The sequence below is a fragment of the Dipodomys merriami genome, unplaced genomic scaffold, assembly GCF_024711535.1.
Source record: "Dipodomys merriami isolate MVZ:Mamm:240054 unplaced genomic scaffold, mDipMer1.0.p SCAF_5, whole genome shotgun sequence".
Classification (NCBI taxonomy): domain Eukaryota; kingdom Metazoa; phylum Chordata; class Mammalia; order Rodentia; family Heteromyidae; genus Dipodomys; species Dipodomys merriami.
The window spans coordinates 56,571,806-56,598,891 of record NW_027206068.1 but is presented as its reverse complement, the minus strand read 5'-3'; the positions used below and the strand labels follow the sequence as shown (position 1 = coordinate 56,598,891).

Here is a 27,086-nt window from a genome sequence, read left to right as displayed (position 1 = left end):
TCTTGTGATTATCACTGATGCACAGGTTTTCCCTTTGTCCTTTGTCTCACCATATTGCTGCCCTTCCCTTCCCTCATTCAGATAAACGTATGTACAATACTCAGGGTACCAAAATCAAATGCAGTGACAAGGGATAAACTATAGGGGGGAAAATACAAAAGAAAAAAGAAGTCACGTAGTATATTGAGAACAAAAACAACAAAGAAAAACCTCTGTCTTGGAGTTTATTTCACTTAGCATCATATTACATGGTCATATGTACATAGCTATTGAGCCATTCTGCTCATCTGCTAAGATTATCCTAGATGTATACTAATTATGACAAATAAGGGAGACCATGGAGCCTATGTTTCTTTGGGTGTGGTTTACTTCAATTAATATGATTTTTTTCCCAAGTCCTTACATTTCCTTACAAATGGCGGTGTCATTCTTTCTGATGGAAGCATAGAATTCATATATACATATATACATCCATATATATATATGGTATATATGATATATACATGATATATATATATATATATCACATTTTCTTGATCCATTCATCTACTGAAGGACATCTGGGTTGGTTCCTTATCTGAGCTGTGAATAATGCTGTGATAAAAATAATTATGCTGGTAACTTTAGTGTGGCCTTGTTTGTGGTCATTTGGGTAAATGCCCAGAAGTGGATTGCTAGGTCATAGATCTGCTTTCCAGAGTAGTTGAACAAGTTTACACTCCCACCAACAGGCTAGTAGAGTTCCCTTTGGCCACATCCCCTCCAGCATCTGTTATTAGATTTCTTGATTATAGCAATTCTAACTGGAGTGATGTGGAATCTCAGTGTTGTTTTGATTTGAATTTCTTATATGGCCAGAAATGTGCATCACAGAAATTTTAATAGCAGAAACTTAGAACTTTTTATATCAACACAAAGAAAACGTCCTGTATACATCCCCTTCCAGAATTAAGTCCCTGTCTTATAGGAGATGCAGAGTAGTATCGCCATCTAGTGGTAAGAGTGGACTAAGGCTTAGGGGAAATCGGTAATCTTAGGCATTTTGTTCGGTATTATTATCACCGCTATTTATTTATCATACATAAAAGCTTTGGAGTTGGTAATCCAGGGACTAGGTCCTCATTTTAAGATAAATGAATGGGAGGTATATGACTTTTCAAGGCACAATTTGCGATTGATAGCTACTCAGATGAACCCAGGTAACTTAAAGCAGGCTCTGCTAATAAACTGCTGGCTACTTAAGAAAACAAAGTGCCCACTTTTGGAAATGTACATATGCCAGACCACAGTAAGCATCTACGACCATTCACCCAGTACTTATTTATAAATGACCAGTAGAGGACCATTCACATCAACTTGTGAGACAATACATACAGGCCCCGTTCCACTTAAGTGATTTCTCTCAAAGAATTTGAGAGATGGAGTTTAGAAATTTATCTAGATATTTTGGAAAGCCAAACTTAAAAACAGAAGTACAATGGACATATTTGGAAATCTCTCACTCACATTCTCCTGTTTTTGGTGTGTGTGTGTGTGTGTGTGTGTGTGTGTGTGTGTGTGTGTGTGTGTGTGTGTGTGTGTGATGTTCAGCTCAGAAAAGAGAATGACAGAACTTCTGCATAGGAGGGGAAAGTTACAAGAATAGTCACAGCAATAGATGCCCAAACCTCCTCATCTTCTTAACAGATCATTTATCATTGGCACACCTAAACCCAGGCTTCTTCTTGTATACAGAAGGGTATATTTACTTGACTTCACCCTAATGAGTACTGAAAGGTACATACTTAATAGCACCCAAGTACATACAGTAAAAAGTTCCTGTCAGTGAGCTTCTCTGCTCAAGAAAAATGGGATAGCCCCAGGTTAAGAGCCCAGATTCTTGAACCAACTGGCTGATTTTATTTTGATTTTGTTTTGCAATCTCCAGCAGTTCTAACTGAACACTCAGTTTCTTGGATGCATCTACACTCCACACATTTCCAAGATTGTGCTATCTCCCTTTATAGTTTCTATATGGCATGTCCATTCTCCTCTTCTCAAGTGAATAACCTACCAAGTCCTTAAAGTTACTGCTAAATCCTATTGATTGGGATCTTTGTAAGTCTTTTACCAATTCTTGAGCTCACGTTGACTGGTGATAGAATTTGAGTTGAATCAAAGCTACTGCCTACTTCCTTGCATCCATGGAAGAATATCAGAAAGAGAGCTGGGAATCAGTTATGTGGATATGTGGATTTGTGTTTATGTATACATGTACACACACATACACAGAGACATATAAAGTTGTGATTTTTAGTGTTTTTTCTAAATTACCTTAGTGTACGTATTTCATGTCTGTGATAAGCTCTCCCTACAAAAAGACCCTGCACACATATGAGTATTGTGTCAGAATAGTTACTACCATGAGCTGAAATAAATTTTTGCCTTTAAATTGTTTATCTCAGGTATTTTATCAGAGTGACAATAGTCTTGTAAAGGAAATTGGCCAGAAAAGTTCCATGGGATGCTGTAGTGAGTAGTTTAGTCACAGATCTTGGTGCTATTTTGGAAGAAAACAAAGTCATATAGGGTGGATAACTTGCCTAAAGGCAGCAATTTGACCGGCTGGGATGAACTTTTGTGTGCATCTTGCTGCCAAAGATTGGTATTCCTATGAGAAACTAACAGCACGTGGAAATTAGAATTTCCATTAAGCATTCCTTTTAGAGTTATCTGCAGTGGGTGCCTATGGCTTATGCCTATATTACTAGCTACTCAAAGGCTGAGATCCAGAAGATGGCAGTTAGAATACCGCCAAGGCAAAAGGTCCATTTGACTCCATCTACAAAATAGCCAGCAAAGACAGACACCAGTGGCTCACTCCTATAATCCTTGCTATTCAAGAGGCTGAGATCTAAGGATCATGTTTCAAAGCCAGCCCAGATAGAGAAGTCCATGAGACTCTTTTCTCCAATAAGCTACTCAGAAAAAACTGGACGTGGCATTGTGGTTCAAGTAGTAGAGCACTATCCTTGAGCATGAAGAGGCTCAAGGACAGCGCCTAGGCCATGAGCTCAAGCCCTAGGACCAGCAAAGTAATAATAATAATAACCAGAAAAAAACAAGCTGGAGGCATTACTCAAGTAAGTGATAGAGCACCAGGCAACAAAAAAAACAAAACAAGTACAAAATCTTTAGTTCAAACCACAGTTCCACTGGGAAATGGGTGGGGTGGAGGATGGGAAAAGAAAATAAATTGATTTGCCAAAACTCCAAGGTTCAACTGTTCTATGAAAGAAAATAAATTTGGTGATATGTGGATTGTAATTCCTAGTGACTGTGGAAATATATATATATATATATATATATATATATATAGTGTGTGTGTGTGTGTGTATGTATATACATATATAAACACAAAACATATAAATATACAAATAGATATTGCTCCTAGTCAAATGTTCATGTAAGGCTTACACAGGATAATAAGATGTTCTTTACATAAGATGTTCTTTAAAAATTAAATAAGATGTTCTTTAAAAGCTACTTTTTGGTCTTCCTAATATTTACTATTGGTAGGTAAAAAGCTAAATCTTAATTTTAAGATGTGGCAGAAGTGTCTAAATGTGGGTATGAGAAACAAAACAAAATTTAATTTTAAAACAATGGACCTGAAAGGAAAATAACAATAACCATTGGAAGCTATGAGAAAAGTTCACATTATTAAGAGATAAGTTAATGTAAAATAGCATATTCATGTTTGGTTAACAATGACAGCAAAATTAAGCAAAATCTAGATAGGACAGGAATACCCCTTATTTATTGTAAGGGTGTTTGCTGGAACAAAATAGTTGGGAGGTAATTTAGCAATATCTGAATTATAATAGATGTGCCCTTCCCATCCACAGTACTACTTCATCCTGGCAAGAGTACCAAGGTACTGATGTACACACACACACACACACACACACACACACACACACACACCACAATACTAATTGCAAAACTTGTTTATACAGAAAGAGAAAATTCATCAGGGAATGAAATGTCTATAAAACACTTTTTAAAATAATTGTCATCTTTGATGTGATCACTACAAAGATGTACTGGTCAAAACACCTAGAACACATTGCCAAGTTTGAAGAGCAATTTATAGTCAATACTAACATTGTGACATACCCACATCCAATCATTTGTGTCTATATTCCTAGGAATTTATAAAACTGTCCACGCAAAATGGTAACCAGGAGTTATCATTCGTAGAAAGAGGAAAGGAATCTCAGTTTTCTGTTTTGAGCTACTTTGCCATGAATGACAATGACCTTATAAGTGAGGATTAAAAAAGAATTTTAGAATTACTCAAAATTGTTACAAAAATTGTAAATTATTAGAGCTTAAGAATATACAATTCAAGTCATTTTTACTACGTTTGCAACTTTCTTAATACAGACAGTAAACAAAGCTCACAAATAAAGAAATGAGGTGTATAACAAGTTAAACAAGATCTCAAGGGAACTCTAAAGCCTCCAAGAGTTTACTAAGATCTTAGGGTCTTTATCTGTATTATGACTTTGCAGCTTCATTTATTTTTGTGTCTAAAATGAAGTCAGAGCCAAAGGGAGAGCAAGAAGGTTGCAGTAATGTTTTGCAAGGCGAAATAGGTATTCAAGTGTACCAGGCTTGGATTTCACAGGGAGCTGAAGGCTAATGGCTGCTGTCTGAGATGTTCTTTTCAATCCTATGCTAATCAGTGTCCTCGCTATAACCAGGGATGGCATTCTAGTTCTTTTTCCTTATCTTTTCCCTCCTTTTGTTTTCTTCTTCCTCTCTTTACTTTCTGGGCAGAAGTAGCCTTTTACTTTTAGGATACTCCATTTCAAATTTATATAAAATGTTTATGTACATATATAGTGGAGTTTATTATCTTTTATTGCCCTTAGTAGCTATACAAAGGACTTCTCATTTTAAAAAAAGTTTATGAAGACACTGTATCTTGAACAATGCCATCACCTCTTTCAACATTCTTGCCTCTCTCCCCCAACCTACCACCTTCCCGGTTATTAATTTTGTAGGATATTCATTGAGATTCTGCCTGTTTGTCCCCTTCTCTTCATTCATCCACCTCAACCCTACCTTGATACCACTTACCCTTTCAAGTACCTGTTTCCTGGTGTTTATTTTGTTGAATTATGATTTTTGCCTTTCTAAGGAATTGCACTGAGTTCTACCATGAATTGACAATATTTCAGTTAATACACTTTTCACGCTTGCATACCACCCTAATCAATTACTCAGATATTTATAAACTAATTCTAGCTTCCACATATGAGTGAAAACTTGGAATCTTTGTCTTTCTGGGCCTGGCTTACTTTACGTAACTTTTTTTCACTCTCAAATTCTAACCACTCTATGTCAAGTTTAAATTTCATTTCCAAATGTAAATATCCTATGTAGAATGATTGTGTTGAAACAGTTTGGCAGTTTTACAAGTGCAACGGGTAATTCCATGTACTCATAGGTAAAGTTTCAAGCTGGTGCCTCCTGAAATTCCAGTTTTGAACTCAGAGTTGGGGATTCATACAAAATTATAGGTTTGTTAAGTTCACCAGGAACCACTACTTACAAGATACAGTAATTTAGAAAGACCTTTCCAAAAATAACCTATCAAATTGTTGTGACAGCTAAATAGTCTGAAAGGAAGACTCTGAATACAGAAAATCTCTTGATGAGATGTGGTGCCCTATAAATGAAATATGAAGGTGAGATAACAGAATGAATGCTTAAAGTCAGCCATTAGAGGGACAATAGACTGACTAAACTTGAAAATCATGAGTGAACACAGTATCAGAGTGCTTTATGAATATGAATTCTGAAGACATTAAAGCATGTATAACTCTAGAATGATCATTTTCTAAATTTATCTTTCTTGAAAATATAGAATAACTAACTAGCAGGAAAAAACCCTACAGATCTGTAAACAAGGAAGTCTTGTCAACTTGAGAAATCACATTTTAAAAGACAAAGGTTTTCACATTAAACAAATGACAACTTACGAATGAAAACATGTCTCAATAGCTTGACTTTATTGAAATCTTCTCTCATCTCAGAAATACACTAGTCCTCCAAGTGTGATAGATGTGCCAGTAGTCTTGGATGGAAGATGAAGTTTTCTTTTGAAGCTCTTGATTAATAATAGAGATATTTGCAACAATGAGATGTACAACTTGTTATGTCGAAAAATGAACTTTACAACTTTCGTGGGGGGAGGATGGGAAGGAGAAACAAAGGAGGAGGCAACAGTGCTTGATAAGAAATGTACTCATTATCTTGCCCATGTAATTGTAACCCTCTGTATGGTATTTTCACACTAAAAAAATTAATAGAGATATTTTGGGGCCAAGATGAATTTTATAGTATTGATGGCAGATATTTTAAATAATATTAACTTGTGTATTGCATATAGACAGCCAGAAATAAAAGGGGTCCTCTCAGACCTCCCAAGGAAACACATGGAAACACGGTGAAAGGTGACTTGGAGTGAGAATGAGCAGCCGAGGATGGAGTCTTCATCAGCGCCTCTATGCAGACATCCTCGGTTGCACATACGTTAATAGTTTCGATATTTTCTAGATCATCTCTCTCCTTACAACTCATGTTTGGAAAACAGCTGCACTTAAAATTGTTGGAAAAGTCTTGTAGGTCATTCAGTGTGGGCTTCCCGTTCACGATGTACTGTCCAGGCTGCGGAGATTCAATGGTGAAACTCGCTGGGTTTAAGTGAAGATAGTTGTCGGTATCCCAGTATTTCCTGGTACACACACCTTGATCCTGGCACAGTGCTTGGCTACACATCTTGGAAGCTAGAGTGACATTGATAAAGTAAGGGGTCACTGTGGACTCCATGTAACTGCGTAAGGTCAAGCAGGATTTCTGTAAAAGTATAAAGGTGGTCAGAATATCGAAGGTATGTATTACACGTGCACTGACTTTTACTACAATAAGCAATTAAAAAAGAAACTCAGTGCTGGGATTGAAGTACACGCCTCTGCTTGCTAGGCAGAACACTTGAACTATGTCCCCGCCCCTCACCATCTCTGTTTCTGTTTTACTGTTATGTAAGGTCTTGTGCTTTTTCCTGGGGCAGCCTCAGACTAGGATCCTGCTACCTCCGCCTGTCAGGAAGAAGCTAGGATTGGCCACGCCTGTCCCCATGACAATCACTTTTTAAGGGGGGTGGGGGTGATGATATGACACCAAGATCTAGAAAATACATGCTTTCTGTCTTAGCAAGCAAGAGGACTCCAACTTGATTTTGGCAACATGTTCTTTTCCCAATTTGGTAGAGAATGAGTGAGGAGTAGCCAGGATGAATCATTTTGAGACATATTTTCAAAACTACAGACCAGTCTTGAATAAAACATTGGAGACAGAATCACTTTATTTTCACAATCAACAATTCTACCTAGTGAACTGGCTACGCTAGCCCTTGAACAAATCAAAGGAAGTGGTAGTGTTATATTGGCAAGCATCCGCTACTGCATGGGCAAAGGCAAGAAATCTTAGAAGCTCCCAGTAGAATCAATGTCTTGTCACCTTCCTTGGTGAGAACATCTCGGGTTGTCATAGTAATGGCCTCCCAAAGGTATAGCTACTTTAATCTCCAGAAATATGTGATGACATTAGCTTCTATAACCAAAGAACTTTGTACTTAGTATTGAAGACATATACCTTGAGAACAGAAGATTTTCCCAATTATACAAGTCCTTGAAAATGTAGAAACTTTTTCAGCTGGGTTCGAAACGAGAGGAAGGAAGAGAGAAGTTGAAGTACAAGACAGACTTAAACCACCACTGCTAATGGAATGTAGAAGAGGGAAAAGAGCCAATGAATGTAGAGACCCTTAGAAGATGGAAGTGGCTATTGGCCCGCAACCAATCAGGTAATGGACCTCTCACTGTTAAAGCCACAGGGACCTGAAAAACAGCCAACATTTCAAATGTGCAACTGAAGATTCTCTTCTAGGAATATCAGCCCACTGAGACACATCTGCATTTCTAACCTACGGGTAAAATGTGGTACATTTCTATTGTTTAAGCCACTAAGTTTGCTGGAACCTTTATGGAAGCAATAACAACAACAACAAAATCCACCATCTGTCTCCTTAACTTCCCAACAGCTTTGCATGGAGATTAGAATACAATTCCACTTCTTCTCTTGACTTGTATACAGTCTGTTAAGGTCAAACCCTCCCTTCTTCTTGTGTAAGACTCCCTTCCTTACCATGTTGTTTGGCATGTCTCACCCAAATGGCAGATTCACTTTAAACGGCACTACTGTGCCCTCTGCTAGCTGTGCTCTTTCCTCTAATCTTTTTAATAAGTTTTTTTTTATTGTGAGAATACTGTACAGAGGGGTTACAATTACATGAGCAAGGTAATGAGTACATTTCTTATCCAGCATTGTTCCCTCCTCCTTCGTTTTTCCCCTACCATCCCTTCCCTCCCACCTCCTCAACTACCCCCCACCCTCACCTTCCTACCCCCCACCCCAACCCCTTTCACCTAAATTGAAAAGTTCATTTTTCGACATAGCGTCTTGTACGTCTCATTGTTGTAATCTGTATCCCTATTTAAACATTTTAATTAACCAATCACTAAATGAGCAATGGAGCCAAGGAGAGATTTCTCAGAAGAAGAGGTGAAAAAGTGCTGCAACAGAGCCCACTGGCTGCACTGGACATTGATGAAAGTGAACCACACAACTTGTGGGCAGAGATGGGAAAGAAAGAATGGGAGAGAATGGGGGAACAGATGATACTGTGCAAAAGGAAGGGAATATACTTAATACCTCATGTAAGTAAAGGTAATCTCTCTGCATATCACCTCTAAATAAATAATAATACAATGCAATAATACAAACAACAATAAATAACTTAAAAATATTTTTGACTCCCTGTTATCACTCAAATGGTGCTTTCCCTAACTAGTGCCTTTCTCACATACTTTCCCTGGGAACTCAAATTCGCTACATTATTTCTGTGTTATGCTTATCATGCCAGTTGTTTTTTCTTGCTCGTGTATTCTTAAAAGTACTCAATCTTCAAGCGGGCAAAGTCTCTGTCAATATTCTTCAACACAATGTTCTAGTACCCAGGATATATGAGAATTCATTTCAAATACAGGTAATATCACTATCAGGTTTTCAGAGAAGTAGGGATACAGACTTAAAAAAAAAGAGGAGTAAAGGGATGAAAATGATTTAAGAATCACTACTGTACATTAGATGAAGCCTATGGACTCATCTGATCTAATAGATAAGCTTCTTATAACATTTGTGCATATACTATGGTATAAATAGTGCTCCCTAATTAGCTAGTGTAGTGTGTGACACAAGTAATGATAATGCCACTAGACAGTATTGCCATTTACACAGGCACAATAGAAATTAATACCTCAAGTACATTATAAATAAAAACTGACATATATCTGAATAACTGGCTTACAAAATTCCTGAATATTTAATCATCAATTAAATTAAATACCATGCCTGCAAGACACAATGGGATCCTTAGGTTTATTTATTACAAATGATCTAGTGACTAGAGAAAGTAATGATAATTCTAATATTCAAAATGATCATAGTCTAGAAAGGAAATATACAGAACAGTCTATGTAAGAGACAACATCAAGAAAGTACCAGGAATTAGAACACAATCATATTAACATTAAAGGCCTATTGCCAGTAGACAAGACTGAAGAAGATTTGAAAGGCATGTTAAAAAGAATGTAGATCTATGATTCCAGTGACCCTAGAAATCAAATGTGACACAAATAATATGCTACATGATCCTTATCAGAGAAAGGTTGGAGCTCCCTGTTTTAACTTTTATAAAGGAAGTGGTGTGGAGGAGTATATGTGAATGCTTCCAGCATACAATTAATGCATTTTGAAAAACTACTAGTAAAATTTAGAATATACTTCAGGAAATTATAATTTTAAGATAATTTTCTGCTATTCAAAAGACTTTACCAAGAGACACATAATTTTCCTTAGTTTATATTTCTCTTCTCTCTTTTCTCGCCTCCCCTTTCTCTTCTATTCTCTACTCTCTCCCTCTCCCTCCCCCTTTCTGCCCTCCTAATCTTGGACATGAACTAGGGGCCTGGGAGCTGTCCCAGAATAGTTTTGCTCAAGGCTAGCACCCTACCTCTTGAACCACAGGCCCACTTACAGTTTTTTGGTGGTTAACTGGAGATGAGAGTCTCACAACTTTTCCTGCTCAGGCTGGCTTTGGACCACAAGCCTCATGTGCAGCTAGAATTACAGGTCTGAACCATTTGGAGCTCAGCTGTTATCTCATTTTTTCATTAGAGATCAAACTAAAAGGCAATATAATTATGCAAAATAAGTAGAATGGCTGAGATTACTTTGAATTTCTCAAGTGTGACTTTTCCAAGTTCCTGCAAGTAAGTAAGAATATTGCTATTCTACCTGAAGAACAAGGGACAAGTGATAAACTTCTGTAAAGATCTCTCTCACTGGTATTACAATAAGACCTCTATTTTCTACAGATCCTAGAGCAGGACCCTGAGCTCTGGGCTTTGTTCAGCATGATTCACAGCACATTTATCACTAGTATCATCGCATATCCCTCAGAAAAGGAAACATTCAGTTCAGTTTTATGCACACACGCTGGTTTTACTACTTATAGCCTTGAACATTTCATTGAATTTCATTGAATTTCTGATTCAGTGTTCTGCCTGCACACCTAAGTAAACAAATACAACACATTTTGATTCAACACATTTTGACTGAGTAGCCACTAGGTATGTGCCAAGTATGATAGTGATTTTCTTACAGAACACACCAAAACAATCCCCATAAACATTGAAGGTTAAAGTACTTTTCATCTATTTCCGACCAAAACAACTTACCACAGTTTGTGCCCAAGCTAGCGTTCCCCACACTATAATTCCAGATGCACCCAGAGCAACGGTTTCACCAACTGTATGCATAAGGTCCTCCTGACAAATTTCATAGAAAGAATGATTAGTGAAGAAGTAAAAATGAGGGTGTTTTATAAAACACAATGACACGCAAACTAAGCCTGCTGATTTCCACAACCATGACCTTTCACATAGTTGTTTCCTTGCTATAAAAAAAATAGAGCTAAGTATTTTGTTTTGTGTTGTTGGTTTTCTTGGCAGTACTAAGGTTGAATTCATGTCTCCTTATGCTCTGGTACTGTGCCATTTGAGCCATTTCATTGTTTCTCAAATCAAGCTTTGTTTTTTGCACAGGCAAAGTTAGCTTAGGCCTTCTTCCTCTTACTGATGTTAGACAGTGCCCAGTTTTTTATTGTTTTTTTTAATATATGTTTTTATTGTAAAAATACTGTACAGAAGAGTTACAGTTACAGGAGTAAGGTAATGAGTACACCTCCTATTGAGCAGTTACCTCCTCCTTTGTTTTTCCCCTAGCATCTCTTTCCTCCTCCCACCCTTTTTTTCTTGGTTCTTTTTTTTTTCCATTTGGTCGTGGTGCCTGAACTCTGGGCCTGGGCGCTGTCCCTCAGCTCTTCAGCTCAAGGTTAGCGCTCTACCACTTGAGCCACAACACCATTTCTGGCTTTTTCTGCTTATATGGTGCTGAAGAAGCAAACCCAGGGCTTTATGCATGCAAGGCAAGCACTCTACCACTAAGCCACCTTCATAGCCCAGGTTTTTTATTGTTTGATATGAACTTTTATTCCTGGGTAGCCCTGAACAGTATCTTCTCAATCTGAACTGCCTAACCAGGATTACAGATGTAAATCACTGTACCTGTTTTCTCACTGTTATAACTAAGTCTGTTTAAAAAACAGCAGGCCTATAGAAGTAAAACAACAACAACAACAAAGAATGGAGTTAATAAATTGTCTGTATTATCTGTTTCTCCATTATTGACAAGAAATTACACAATTAAGGAAAATATTCTTATTTTGCCTGCACATAACAACACATTGTGCATATTCCTAAATGAGTTTAAAAGCCAAAATTCATTGCATTCAATATTACTGGGTTGTTTGGGGTTTTTTTGAATTTTACTAAAAACTTTTTTGTTAGCTGTCACAATTTGGTTCACTTACCTCATTAAGGAATATCGTAGTTTTATCAGTATAAACTAGGCGAATATATACAAAAAATGGGAGTGGATGTTTAACATCACGCACTCTAGAAACCTTAATAGATTCCTGTATACGATTTCTAGTAAATACTGCAGCCTTGTGAGAGGACCCTAAATCACTATGTAAATAAATGGATGGGTAAAGGGCTGTGCTTTCTTCCCACAACCAGCCGAGGGCGTCATTTCTTTTCTTTTCTATTTCAGGGCAATGTCCATTGTAATCAACTCTTCTATAGTTATGATTGTAACAGTCTGGAAAGAGATAATAACCCCATAATTGTTGAGGTCGAACTGATTTTCCCAATTTTAAAGTGTCTAACATGAAACTCTTTCCCATCATTTCAAATTCCTCTTTGGCTATCTGGGTGGCTTCTTTTAAAGTGAGGTCAACATTGCGTTGCTGAACCAATTCAATAGATTTGTTTCTGTAAATATCCTTAGGTTTCCAGTTTCTGTCCCAGGTGGGTCTCCATTCTTCCCAGTCAATGACAGCTAGGCCTAATTTGTCTGTTGGTATGTAATGCAAAATGTCTTCTCTAGCTTTGGTCAGATGTTCTTGTAAAGACCCTAGCTGGGGGATTCCCCCATATATTTCCTTGTTGTTATGATCAATGTAAGGGTAGTAGCCAAGTCTATCAACATAGAATAGTGTTACGTCTTGCCCTGTTGCAGATTTCATAGGGTTCCCTATTAAAGAGAATAGGCTCATGTCAATTGGTTCCTTAAACTTTGTAGCACATGGTTGAGTTGGGACATTCCAGGCCCAGATGAGAGGCTTGTCTGGGATAATAGGAGCTGCCCTGAAATCTTGTGTCAAGCAACATGGGATCAGAAGGAAGACTAACAGTGTCTGAGATCCTCCATAGAGCTCACTGGAACTTCCAAAAATTAGGTGCTTGAAATTTAGCACAGCCATTACAAAGAGCAATGACTGTGAAAAAAATACTTATTTCTTCATATACACGTCGGTTTTTCCAATGTCTGATTCAAGTGAGCCCAGAAGAAAGGCAGTGGAGTGAGTTCACATTGATGGGTAAAGAGGCACAATGGTTATGTTACATTTAAATATCGCTCTTCTTGCTTTGTGTGTCAGGAAAATTTTGCAAGCTGTACCATCCACACTAGAAAAGAAAAGAATCTCAGAATACACTCTTACATAGCCTGACAGTACCCAAGATTGCAAATTGTACCCAGTTCTTCTTATGCCAGGAGCTTAATTTTCAGAGATAAGTAACCTACTACTGTGTTTCAATCAAACTATATTCTCTTACATGTGGTACAAATTTTGTAAGAGTTAACATTCATCTCTTTTCCCCAAGTCTTTCCTGAGTGTGCAAAGTTGAAAGTAACTTTTTTCCTTTTGTGATTCCAGATGCGTACAATACAAGTAATACCTTGACTGCAAATGAATTCTAAGTAGAACCTCTCATTTTTCCTTATCATTTCTTTAAAGTCCACTTTCTACCAGACTGCTAAACATTGAAAGCAACCTCTCATAGAATGGTGATCTTTCACAACTTTGTACCTCATTTTGTGTTTGTGTCAGCATGGCAAGGGTATGGTACTGAGAATTTAAGCCAAGCAATTGTTTGCCTAGCTAGGCAAACACTACTTTGAGGAAGGAGCCTGTATCCTCCCCAGCTCATACCTGCATTTCTTTCCTTCTACATGACATAATAAGTTGCAAAGACAAATGTTCCTTAGAACACTGCTGTAATCAAAATCATATGGCAATATACTCTCACATCAATAAAAGTTACTTCATATCTTTTACTGCAAGAATTGATTCTATCTTGGTTTATTATTTTAAAAAGGTCTGAATGATTGCCTTTTAATAGTGTTTGATAAGCAAGATTGTGTTGTCACTTAGACACATTGAGGATTAACAAATTTTGTGGAACAATTAAAATGGTCTGAGCCAAAGGCAAGAAATTAAATGATGAATTAAATATTTAGCATTTGGTAGTTGCAAATTTTAGTTACAAGAAGACATATTCAAATCATCTGTTTTTAGAAGGGACTGCTCTGTTTTAGGAGGAAACTGGGAAATTCCTTTTAACTAAATTAATAGCCTATTACCATGGGAAACACAGGAGAATGAAATCAGTATTCCCAGAAAATTATCAATGTAATCTCATTCCTCAAAAATACTCTAATATAAACTGCAGACTCAAAATAAATTAAATATTAAGACCTTTATTAATTTCATGTATTAAAGATAAGAAAGTTTCCCCCAGGTTTAGAAGAGGTAAAGGTGCTTAAGATTTTTGTAGTTTTAACACGATTGACTTCCTTTATAAGAACCCAGAACATCTTCATGTTAAGTAATATTAAAAGAAAAATAACTTCTTTCATTATAATCTACCAATACCATTGGCTGAGTGGCAGGGAATGAAAGATGGAAAATAGAACAAGGCTTGGCTCTCTATTTCAGGAAGACATAGGCTAAATTCACTAAAATTGAAATGTAGCTCAAAATTTAATATAGTTATTTTATATTCCAAAACCATGGTTTTTAGGGTAAGATAAGCCTATTGATAAGACCTCTCTCACCAGAAATCGTAGTAAAAGGATGGACACTTACAACCTGGAAACGTAGTTGAACAAAATGTCTCTTCTTCAATGTAACTCCTCAGGGAAGGCCCCAGGTCCACAACTGAGATGGACTTAGGAGTTAGCATCTACAATGCTATCGTTCATGAGGTTATCTTCAGTAACCTCCCATAGCCCTGGAAACTCTACACTTTAATTTAAGCCCGGTTGATATTTGGCTTACGTCCTCTACCTAGTAAAAGGGGAGCACCCTTACTTTGAACATCATAAATTTGAAATGTTTCAAAATCTGAAACAAGGTAAGCATCAACAGGTAGCCACAAGCATTCATCCTCACCGTGAAATTGTTTTATGCATAAAATTATAGTAGGATTTCTTGTTTCTTGGGTCCCTTCCTTAAGAAAAATCCTGTTGTATATATACAAGCCTTCTAAAACCTAAAAAAATATGATATCAGGGGGCTGGGAAGGTATCTCAGTGATAGAGCGCTTGCCTTGCATGCCTGAGGCCCTGGGTTCGATTCCTCAGCACCACCTAAGCAAAAAGAAAAAAGCCGGAAGTGGTGCTGTGGCTCAAGTGGAGGAGCACTAGCCTTGAGCTGAAGAGCTGAGGGACAGCGCCCAGGCCCAGAGTTCAGGCCCCACGACTGGACTCCCCCTCCAAAAAAAAAAAAATGAAATCAGAAATACATCTAGGCCTTTACAATTCTGGAAAAGGGTGCTCTGCCAATAGTTCTAAGTTCATCTTAAATTTATACTTTTAAATCACCTATGTGTTCTCCTTCCTCCACCCTGAAGATAATTGTTTCTTATAGCACTCCAGTCAATTCTTCATATACACAGAGCCCAACAATGGGCCTCCTCCAGAAGCCTGATTTCAAAGTTCATCTATTTTATCTGTCTTTAGTAGCTTCAAGAGAAGTGGACTCATCTCAAATCTTCTCCAAGCATTGGAAAGTCAGTTCAATTTCTCAATTTTTTTCTTTCAAAATCAATTTTTAAAATCTTAAGAACTTAATATAGTTTAAGTGCTATTTGGATTAAACTGTCATTTGTTATAAAGAAATTTTGTCACTAGAATATATGCTAGGTGGAATCTTTTGAACCAGGAATTTCTTATCTGAGACTATGCGAAATTATCTTGTAAAAAATACTATAGATGTATAGATTCTTATATATTTAGTATTCACCATTTTGTATTATCGATCTATGAAATGAGAAATTATGAAAAAGTAACTTTAATACTCAATGATTTTTAAAATGTTTAATTATTTCATCCTGAGGGAATTTATGCAGAAAAAGCTAGAAAGATAGTGGAAACACATGCGAAGATGTTCACCTAAAGTATTTCTGGATTAAAGTACAAAAATCAAACCTATTAAATGAGTTATACAAAGATACATCCCTTGCTTAAGAACTTGAAGAAACTTCAGACCTATGAAAGAAGACTTGTATTTCTTCAATAGGCACTGTATTTTTTTAATCTAATCTTCTCTCCAACTGTCTTCCATATCTTAAGAAAGAAGTAGAAGCAAAATAAAACTTAACACTAAAATCTAGCTCTCCACAAGAGGTTTGAAAGAAGCTTCTGCTTCTGGGGAAGGAGGGTGTGGGAGAAGGGGGAAACAGAACATAAATCATCAGGATTCTACACAAGGGATGTTGTTTAATTTTCTGGAAGAAAAATTAGTGATTTTTTTTCTCAAATAAACTTGTTGTTCTGTATACTTTAGGTTTGAAAGGTGTGAAGTTTTCGTGTAATCAGAGGAGAGTTGGGACTGAAAAAGACCAAAAGAGTCTAGTTTCTTGGCTTAACTCTGTAGTTTTTGTTTGTTTTTACAAAATAAATGCTTTATTTCCATGACATATTTTATATCTAGAAAGTTAAAAGTTATGGATGATAGAAATGTAAACAGAAGTCAGTCACACCAATTCTCTCTAGAAACTGTCGATTTGATATTCCTTATCTATGTATTTATTATCTCAATGGATTTAAGAGATAGAATATCCTTCCCATTTCAGGTATTGTAGAATGTTATTATAAATTATTACAATAAGGATAAAGAACAAATGTGAGAAATGTGAGTAAATATTGATAGAGGAAGGATTATGATTGTGGTTTTAAAAAAATGGAACAAATGACTAAAGAGGCTGGGACAAAGAAGAAAGTCCCAGGGTTTAAGCCATTCACAGACTAGATTAGTCTCTATTGCCTCCCAGGCCCAAACAAACTGAACATGATAAAGACACAGCTACAATATTGAACAAATAGCCTACCTCCCCCCACCCCCACCCCTTCAGACACCAGCCTGAGATTTTAGAAAGCCCTAGAGTATTGAAGATACTTAAGGTATCCAAATTATTTCCATAAATATTGGGAAAATCCTTTTTTAATGAAATTTAAAAAACAAAATTTCACATGAACATCAGGCCCCAAGTTAATTACCTTCTTACACCAATCACATGTGGTCCAAAGTACTTAGGGTTTATCATTTCCACACTAGAGCTGATGGACACTTCCAATTTCAACTTGCAAGGAATTCAAGCTAAGCATTTTGAACAGACTTTGAAGCAAGCAGTATAAAAGCAAAAGTAGGAAAACGTATGTTCTTGGGAGAGATTGGAATATTTGAGCAGCACTTTTTTTTCTAGGAAGTTTCTTCTTAAAAAAATATATATGTATATAATTTTCACATTTTTAAAAATTATATTTAGTTGTACAAAGGAGTTGTCATTTAAAACCATTATAATTTTATAAACATTTTGGCTAAATATACACATCATAAACTTGACTCCACAAGAGATATTAGTACCATTGGAATTCCATTTCATTTCTACTCTTTTCCCTTTTCTCTACTGCTATATATCCTCTGCCTTGGATCATGTACCTTAGTCCCAACTAGTTGAGTGTGGCTTCAAATATATGTGAAGCAGCTTGGAGAGCCTCATTGCTAAAGAAATTGCTAATTCTTAAGCTTCAGTCACTAACAGGAAAAATTAAATGCCAGAAAAATTGTTCATAAAGTTAAGGGGGGAGCCCTAAAAATTGTAAATCCATTTTCACAGAACTATGTCTAATTCCCCTTTCCTGGTCACATAGAAGAAAGAAAAATAGACAATTTACTTACGAGTGTTCTTCTAAAGATATCAGAAGTAGCTCCAATCTAGGAGTTTTATGGTATTTAATATGGTGATGAGAAGAGGGCAGTCCTTTGCTGAGTCAATTAGAGGAAGAAATCTTTTGCAATGTTACTTTACAGTGAGGAAATGTGTGTGAATCTAAGTGTGTGTTGAGTGTTTTAATCCCAGCAAATTCAAGAGGATTAGCAAAGGATGCTAAATGACATAGCTGGGAGCTGCTGACTTATGCCTATTATCCTGGCTACTCAGGAGGCTAAGATCTGAGGATCACAGTTCAAAGCCAGCCTGAGCAGGAAAGTCTGTGAAACTCATCTCCAATAAACTACCAGAAAATTGGAAATAGCACTGTGGTTCAAACTGGAAGAAGACTAGCTTTGAGCAAAAGAGCTCATGGACAGCATCCAGGCCCTGAGTTCAAAAGCCCCCATGATTGACAAAAAAAAAAAAAAAAAAGACAGTTTTTTTAAATTACTATCTGGAATGAGCAATTCTCAAGATCAAGTTTTATTTAACTGCTCTGAGAGAACATAGACAATAATTCCACTGAGTTTGAGTTTGATTTACACAGTGTTTAATCTATTGTGGGTGCTATAGTTTGTAAGTTATATTCCTTACAAGATAAATAAAACCATTGGATTAAACATGAATTATCCATTTTCAAGCAAATAATAGACTTTGAATACTAATAATATAAATATAAATATTCATTTGTTCTAGGATGAGTTTTTTGGAAATAATGTGAAGAATGTTGTATGTCTAAAAAATTTTAAACTTCAGAACTCATGAAAAAAATTACATAGTATACTATAATTGTCAAATAAGGTCATTGGTCAGTGTTTAGAGTCAACCACTTGATACTCAATAGATGCATACTAAATGTATGTATTTTGAGTCCCATAAAATAAAAATTAAGAGCAACATGGATCATCTTCAAATGAAAATATTAAAACAGAAACAGAACAGATAAATCAGATGCCATTTCTGCCCCCAAAGCCCACAATAAATAGCACCCTTTCCCAAAGAAACAAAGGTAGACATTAAAAAATATATATTGCTACAAGAGAAAGAAAACCACAGAGTAACCCTTTCTCTGTTGTTACAAGATTCCATTATCTAACACTATTTAGAAGGATTTGATAACCACTCGGATATGTCTGAGACAAGCAGAAACAGTCAGATAAGTTGATGTTAGGTGAAATGAACCCCAAGATAAGTATTCAAAGGTTTTTTTTCTTTCATGTGATTGTTTCTAACATATTTATAAGATTATTTCTTTGTTGCTTTGTATGTCCCTCCCCCACGGTATAACCCCTGCTTTCATTGTATTTGATGTTAGTATAATTTGTGGAGGGGAAGGGAAAAAACAAATCATGTAAATAGGGATACAGGTGGACCCATTGCAACAATGAGATGTACAACAAGTCATTATGTCGAAAAACGAACTTTACAACTTTGGGTGGGGGGAATGGAGAAGGGGAAACGGAGGAGGCAACAATGCTTGATAAGAAATGTACTCATTACCTTGCCCATGTAATTGTAACCCCTCTGTACAGTATTTTCACAATAAAAAAAAGAACAACAACAAGAGTGAGCAAAATTCTCTGTTATTACTTGTGCACTGAATAAAATAGGACACAAATATATGATTGACAATTTCTGATGCAACAAGGAAAAGTAAGAATAAACTGAAGGATAAGATATGGGTCAGTGGTCTATGCATAGTAAATTGCTACAATGAAACACCAGGGGTAATTGAGGATTTCTGATTAAACTGATGTAGCAGGAAATTTGCAATGTGATCATAACAAGATAGAGATTATACCAGAGTAAACTGATGTAGAGAATGGAGGACTCTTAGTAAACTGATATAAACACACGGGGAAGGACATGCAAATGCTCAGAGTTTGAGACCTAGTCCCAAAAGAATATACAAATGAGACCCATTAGAGTTCTGTCCAGGAGAGTTTAGCACTCCCCTATCCTACATGCTAAAAGAGTTGGTTAGTTAATGAAATGAATGACCTTAAAGAATTTTGAGTTCTAAGAAACTCAAAATGATAGCCAATGCTGACATTTCAAAATAAAGATACCCAAACAAAACTGGAAGAACATGATCTAGAAACCACAGTGCTTAAACTTTATATTCAGAAGACAAGTATGTCCTTTACGGCCAAGCTTGAGGCTAAAACAACCAGACATTAGAGTTTAGTAACTGAAGAGAGCCTCTACACACAGGATACTAATTATAAATACAGTAACCTATCATAGGGAAATTCCCACAATGCAACTTTTTCCCAGCCCCAACCAGAGCTCAGTGATGACTCACTTTGTCAATCAACCCTGAATTCTCTCATCACTGACATCAAACAAATCCTAGTTTTGTGATACAGAACTAAGTTCAATACCTAGCATGAATAAGCAAAAGGATTTGGTATCAAATCAAGTCAAAGATAGAATAGATAGGAAAGTCTGTTGTTATTCCTGATTCATTGTATAATGATCTTCACACCAAAAACAAAAAAAATGTAGTGAGCCCTGAGTCAATTCTTACTCTAACAACTGCTTTTTATTTCTCTTCCCTTGACCAGTCAGATGCATTTTGCTTTTGATTTCTCTTAATGTCCAAAGTTATTAAATCTTCTCCAGTCAAATGCAAACAGAAAATGCCTGTATGCTCCTAATTTTTTTCTGTAGACAATAGAGACTCACTCTCATCAAATGTTATTCTCCTCATCAACCAGATTCCATTGTTTCAGAAGGGAATGACTGAATAGATAAGATCAACTGCATCCATTAACATTTGGACAAAATAATTTTCTTATCCTTTAGAGTCACTGAAATTCTTTTAGCCTCCAGCCAAAGCACAAGTACAACAGTTGGATGAAATCTACTTGGTCATATCTGTCTTGGTCTACTTGAGCAATTACAATAAAGTCTCATAAAGTGGGTGACTATAAATAAAAGGAATTTATCTGTTACAGTTCTAGAGTCTAAGCATTCCACGATCAAGTTGCTAGATGCTGTGATGTCATGTTAGGGCTCTCCTTATCATAGACTTTTCATAGAAACCTCACATGATGACATGGACAAACACTCTTTGTTTTAAGGCCCTAATTCTGTTTGTGAAGGCTCTGCCTACATGACTTACTTCCTCAATTCCTACTTGGGAGATTAAGTCTTCTTATATGACAAATACAATGGCCAGTGTTTTTTTTTCTTTTTTCCCATATATATTTTTTTATTGTCAAAATACTGTACAGAGGGGTTACAGTTACATGAGTAGGGTAATGAGTCCATTTCCTATGGAGAATTGTTACCTCCTCCTTTGTTTTTCCCCTTCCACCCCCTTCCCTCTCTACCTCCCCAACTCCTCCCTCCCCAGCCTCCCACCAGAAATTGTAAAGTTCATTTTCAACATAGTGTTTTGTACATCTCACTGTTACAAAACCTGTATTCTTATTTAAGCATTTTGTTATATCCCTTCCCCTCCCCAAATTGGAAAAATGTATATACAAGATGCAGGATACCGGAATCAGATACAGTGAACACAGGGGTTACACCATGGGGGAAAACATACAAAAGAAACAAGAGAATTACATAGTACATTATAAGTACGTTAAAAACAATAGCTAGAAAGAAAAAAACCACTTGTATCCTTGTCTTGAGGTTCATTTCACTTAACATCATTTTATATGGTCCTATGTACATAGCTTTTGACCTTTTCTGCTTATCCTAGACATGTACTAGTTATTGCAAATGAGGGAAACCATGGGACCTATGTTTCTTTGGGCCTGGCTTACTTCACTTAGGATAATTTTTTCCAAGTGTTTTAAACAGTATCAAGATTTGGCACTGTGTAAGTAACAGTTATCATCCCGAGCTAACAATAGCTTCTTCTGGAACCACACATTAGTATATGGACCTAAAGACAAATAGTAAAGGGTAGAATTAGGAAAGACTTCAAAGATCATTCATTTCAATTTAACCCACATCTCAGAAATGCCCCAAATGACAACATTGTCCACAGGAAACGGTAATGCAGTAATAAGATTAGATGTTGGCATGATAAATTTGCACTAGAAACATTAAGTCATTACTTTCTCCTCCAGTGACTTTTTCTTTTCTCACCTTACTTTTTGCTTTTTTTTTTTTTAACCAAGACTTCATTGGCCCATGGAACTTGGTGGCTGGTGGCACATTTACCTAAAGTTATTAAGAAGATTAGACCTACCCAGAAAATGCTTAAGATTTTATTTCCACTATTACCTATTAAGTAAAAGCTAAAATATCAACATTACTCAGTCTTTTTGTTTTGCTTTTGGGTGGGGGGCAGCATCGCACTCTTTATTTAGCCCAGGCTACTCTTGACTCCTCCTGCTTCAGCCTTCTGAATGCTGGCATTGTAGGTAAGCAGAATCATGCAAGTCTCCGCAATCTTGCCACAACCCTTTAAAAGATCAATGCTAATAGGTAGGTCCAACTATTCCCAGATTACTGTCATATGTGTGATGCAGTATGGAATATTTTTCCATTAAGAAATAGATCTAAATGTAATGCTGTTTCCCCAAGACTCCAAACTTCCTCCAAACTACAGGAAAGGCAGCTGCAACACATATAGAGAGAATTCTTTTCCAACTTAGGGAGCAATAAGAATTAATATATGAGCCAGGCAACGGTGTCTCACGCCAGTAATTCTAGCTACTGAAGAAGCTGAGGTCTGAGAATCTCAGTTTTAAGCCAATTTAGGCAGAAAAGTCCCCATGAGACTCTTATCTCCAATTAACCCCTCAAAAGCCAGGGTGGCAGTGTGGCTAAAGTGGTAGAGCCCCAGCCTTGAACACAAAGTCTCAGGGACAGTGCCCAGGCTCTGGAGTTCAAGCCTCTACAACCAATCAAAAAAATAATGTATGCAATTAGGTTAGGGTTATCGCTACAAAAATTTGGAGATTGCCATTTCCCAACCAAAGAATATCGAATATTCCCCAGCAACACTGACTCGCACCATGCAGAGATGTTCAGGATCATAATAATAAACTAGTTCCCCTTTCAAGAATTCAGTCAAGTTATGTCGAAAAACGAACTTTACAACTTTGGGGGTGGTGGGCAGAGGGGGCAGGGGCTGCACAGGGTGGGAGGAATGGGGTATTCAGGGGCGGGGGCGGGGCAGGGGAGATGGGAAGGGATGGGAAGGGCAAACAAAGGAGGAAGCAACAATGCTTGATAAGAAATGTACTCATTACCTTGCCCATGTAATTGGAACCCCTCTGTACAGTATTTTCACAATAAATAAATAAATAAATAAAAGAATTCGGTCAATAAAAAAGGGGAGAAAAGAAATAATTATAATTAGTCAAAATTCACTTCATGTTGTCCCAAGTTAGTAGAACCACACTCATCTATGGTTTAGCATTGCAGTGTTTTACCTACAATCTTAAAATGTTATATATATATATATATATATATATATATAATCTAATAATAAAATGTGTAAGTCTTATATAGCCTTTATAGCTATTCAGATTATTCTGTGGTATTACTATAGCTGTTAATCTTGTACTGTGCTTCATTTATAGTTAAACTTTAATCATAGGTATGTAACCTACATGCATAAAAATTAAGTATGTATTGGATTTGGAACTATTGTGGTTTTCAGACATTTGTACATTTCAAGCATATATATATATACTTACATAAATATATAAAAATATATTTATTTACTTATATAAATATATAAAAATATATTATTATGTAAATATATTTATTTCTGAATAGCTAGGATTAAAGGTGTGAGCTACCAGCACCTGGCTCTACTATATATATATTTTGTGTGTGTGATCCTATATGTACTAGTATCTCAAAACACCCTATTTCCAAATTGAATGAGCATTACAGGGATTTTTATGGATTTTTTGTTGTTGTTGGTCATGGGCTTGAACTCAGGGTCTGGACGCTGTCCCAGAGTTCTTTTGCTTGAAGCTATTGCTCTATCACTTTAAGCTGTAGCGCCACTTCTGGGTTTCTGGTGGTTAACTGGAGATGAGTCTCACAGACTTTCTCACCTGGGCTGGCTTTTAACTGTGATCTTTAGATTTCAACCTTCTGAGTAGCTAGGATCACAGGCATGAACCATCAGTATCCAGCTTAATGGATAATTTTATATTATTAGTTATGAAATAGAAAAAAACACTAATATACTTGAGGTGCACCATGAGCTGAAAAAAATCTGGCCTCCACTGAGCAACAAACTTGCCATGTCTTTCAACCAGAAGACCAAATGTATATCAAGACTTTTCAAAGAAACTATATATTGTTACCTTAATGAGAAAGACGTTAAGAACAGCTACGTTTATCTACTACCTTCATGGTAAACATAAAATCTTCCTTGGTTTGAGTGATCGCACTGCTTTTGACCCAGGTTAACACTCTGAGGACAAGTAAGCCTACTTCTTCTGGTGACCTCACAGTGAGGATTTTTAAAATCAACCCTAAGACTCTAGAAGCCATGACATCACAAAATAGTTAGCTCTTCCCAGTGTCCTAGATTAAGAAACACCTTTTGGTTTTGTCTATTCACTAAGTAGGAGAAAACAAAAATTTTAAATAGAACCTTCCTCTTTCCTCATTTATTGAAATTCTCTATGGAAATTACTTATTTTAGTCTCTATTCCTCTCCCTCTGATGCGCAAACTTGATACACAAAACTGACATGCCTTTATATAAGCCTCTAAACCCTGGCCATGTTAACTAAAGGGTCTGATTGTTGGAAATGTCAACATCTTCCCATTATAAAAAAAAAAGATTTGAACGAGTTTTCATCTCTATCAATGTAAGCCTCCAGTGGACCCATTATGAAGATGGATGAATGAAAAGTTATGGTATTTATGACCAGAAAACAGCATCTTTCTATCTTCCCTTGCTCGCAAAGCTCAAGGAATGTCTGTTGATCAGAATAGGGTAATGAATTTTTCATTTTTGAACACAATTTAAATTAAACACCGTGACATTCCTTGGGTAGCATCTCAAACCATTTGTAGAGATCGTAAGTGCCTCTATGCCTTTTCTCATATTTTTGCCACATTTCCATAGTTTTAGCTGATTCCCAAGCCACTATTTCATGTCATGGGCTCATCTTCTCTTCTGATGAGTTTAGTAAACCAAAATCACATTTGTAAACCAAAGATCGGGACTAACATGACAAGAAACAAAAGCAAATCTTATTGCTAAGACCAGGCTTCAGGCCTCCCACACCACTTATAGCATAACAGGGGCTTCTCTTACAAATTGACACACAGAAAGTGTCAACATGACCAATGACCAAGGAACTGCCAGTTCTTTTTTTTTTAAGTTTATTTCATTGTAAAGATGCTGTACAGAAGGGTTACAGTTACATGAGTAAGGCAATGAGTACATTTCTTGTGGAGCAGTTACCCCTTCCCTTGTTGTTCTCCTACTATCCCTTCCCTCCCTCACCTCCCCCACCGCCCCACCCCCAGAAATTGTAAAGTTCATTTACAATATAGTGTCTTGTGGGTATCATTGTTGCAATGGGTCATCCTGTGTCCTTGTTTCAGATTTTTGTTACTCTCCTTCCCCTCCCCAATGCAAGTTCTTCTTGTCCATAAACCACACCAGCCTTTTTATTATATAGAGACAGAGTCCAAGTAGAGTCCCTACCCAAATAGTCAGGACAAAGAGGATTCATTTTTTGATATCCTTCCACCTCCAGATACTTCACTTTAAAAGCTAGCAAAATTGCAAGTGTTCACGAAGTCAGGCCACAATAGTATACACCAGTAGTACACACACACACACACACACACACACACACACACATGAGACAGCACAGAAAACTTACTTGTGCATTATTTTTCCAAGGATTTCTCAAAGTTGAGGACATTATGTTGTGGAACTTGTGACCAAAAGGCAACTCCAAGTTTAATATCACTACAAAAGTCTTGGAAGCAGTCGAGTTTTGTTAATGTTTAATCTTAGCCGGGCACTGGTGGCTCACGCCAGTAAATCCTAGCTACTCAGGAGGCTGAAATCTGAGAATCGCAGTTTGAAGCCAGCTCAGGCAAGAAAGTTCGTGAAATTGTTATCTCTAATAAACTACTTAGAAAAAGCCAAAAGTGGCAGTGTGGCCCAAGTGGTAGAGCACTAGACTTGAGCACAAAGAAGCTCAGGGGTGGCTCCCAGACCCTGAGTTCAAACCCCAGGATCAGAAAAAAAAAAAAAAGTCTTGTTGGAATATGCCTATAATCTCAGTCACCTGGGAAGCTGAAGCAGAAAGATACCTGTTCAAGGACAATCTGGGTAACATAGAAAGACCCTCATCTCAAAAAAGGCTTTATTTATATTCCAAAATGGTCACTACATGGTCAGAACTACCAACAAGGAGGTACTTGTAAAACATCTGGTTAAAAAAAAATGCTGCTTATACTTGAACCATTCATAGCAAAGTGTTTATGACTTTAAACATTAGAAATTGATACTGGCTACCAGGTAAGAGAGAGTCTACATTTTATTGGACTAGCTGACAGTCCCATTGTTGTGAGACAGGATTCATGGGAGATCTGGTAATATTCTCAGATTTGCTATTTTCTCTGTATTAGTTCTCCCTCCAACACACATTCTTCTCTTCTTTACAGATCTCTTATTATTCAACTAGTAATTAGATTCTTCTCTCCACAAAACTGTCAATTTTACTGTGAGAAATTTAAAGTGAAGTTTCATAGATGGGGAATAAAAGTGTGCAAAACACACATCAAAATAAAACATTGGTACGTTGGTTATTCTAATTTAAAGGTAAGTAGGAAGCAATAGATAGATGTTGAAAGGGCCCTTTAACTCCCCAAAGCATCAAACTTAGCATGTATAAAGCACACTTCCCAAGGAAAGCAAGACTAATTACTAGAGACAAGAGTCAGCACACTTAAGCCAATAGAAACAACTCAACCTTCCTTTTTTTTCATGATTTAGACACTTTCCCACAAAGGACTTTTTCTTTTGTGGAGTCACTTCTTCACAACTTACTATTCCTTATTTAAAGATATTATAAGCCTTGTCCTAATTTCATCTTTTGGGTATTCCTTTTTATGAAGGTTTTATGTTTCTGTGTATCTTTTCTGTTTATGTCTGTCTGTCTAGCTAGCTAGCTAGCTATAGCTATCTGTCTATAGCTATCTATCTATCTATCTATCTATCTATCTATCTATCTATCTATCTATATATATATATATATATCTCTTC

The 27,086-nt window shown here is 36.6% G+C and overlaps 1 protein-coding gene across 2 annotated transcripts; it reads right to left on the bottom strand.

Moving 5' to 3' along the window:
- Nucleotides 1-6,056: 6,056 nt before the first annotated feature.
- Spam1 (sperm adhesion molecule 1) lies at nucleotides 6,057-24,275 on the bottom strand. Of its 2 annotated transcripts, none has more exons than XM_069997297.1 (4): nucleotides 24,152-24,275; nucleotides 12,107-13,265; nucleotides 10,914-11,003; nucleotides 6,057-6,909 (listed from the first exon to the last, which is right to left on the bottom strand). In XM_069997297.1, exons 2-4 carry the CDS (start codon nucleotides 13,058-13,060, stop codon nucleotides 6,421-6,423), a joined length of 1,533 nt encoding a protein of 510 aa, XP_069853398.1. In that variant the 5' UTR covers nucleotides 13,061-13,265; nucleotides 24,152-24,275; the 3' UTR covers nucleotides 6,057-6,420. The 2 variants fall into 2 exon arrangements, with proteins under 2 accessions (XP_069853398.1, XP_069853399.1); XM_069997298.1 differs by having other exon boundaries at nucleotides 24,195-24,270.
- Nucleotides 24,276-27,086: the final 2,811 nt, after the last annotated feature.

Excerpts from the sequence above, each read along its gene's own strand:
- Spam1 (XM_069997297.1), bottom strand. The coding sequence starts at position 13,060 with ATGGCTGTGCTAAATTTCAAGCACCTAATTTTTGGAAGTTCCAGTGAG. Across the intron at positions 11,004-12,106 it reads CTACGATATTCCTTAATGAG|GAGGACCTTATGCATACAGT; the intron begins GTAAGTGAACCA and ends GAAATTTGTCAG. Across the intron at positions 6,910-10,913 it reads TAGCTTGGGCACAAACTGTG|AAATCCTGCTTGACCTTACG; the intron begins GTAAGTTGTTTT and ends ATACTTTTACAG.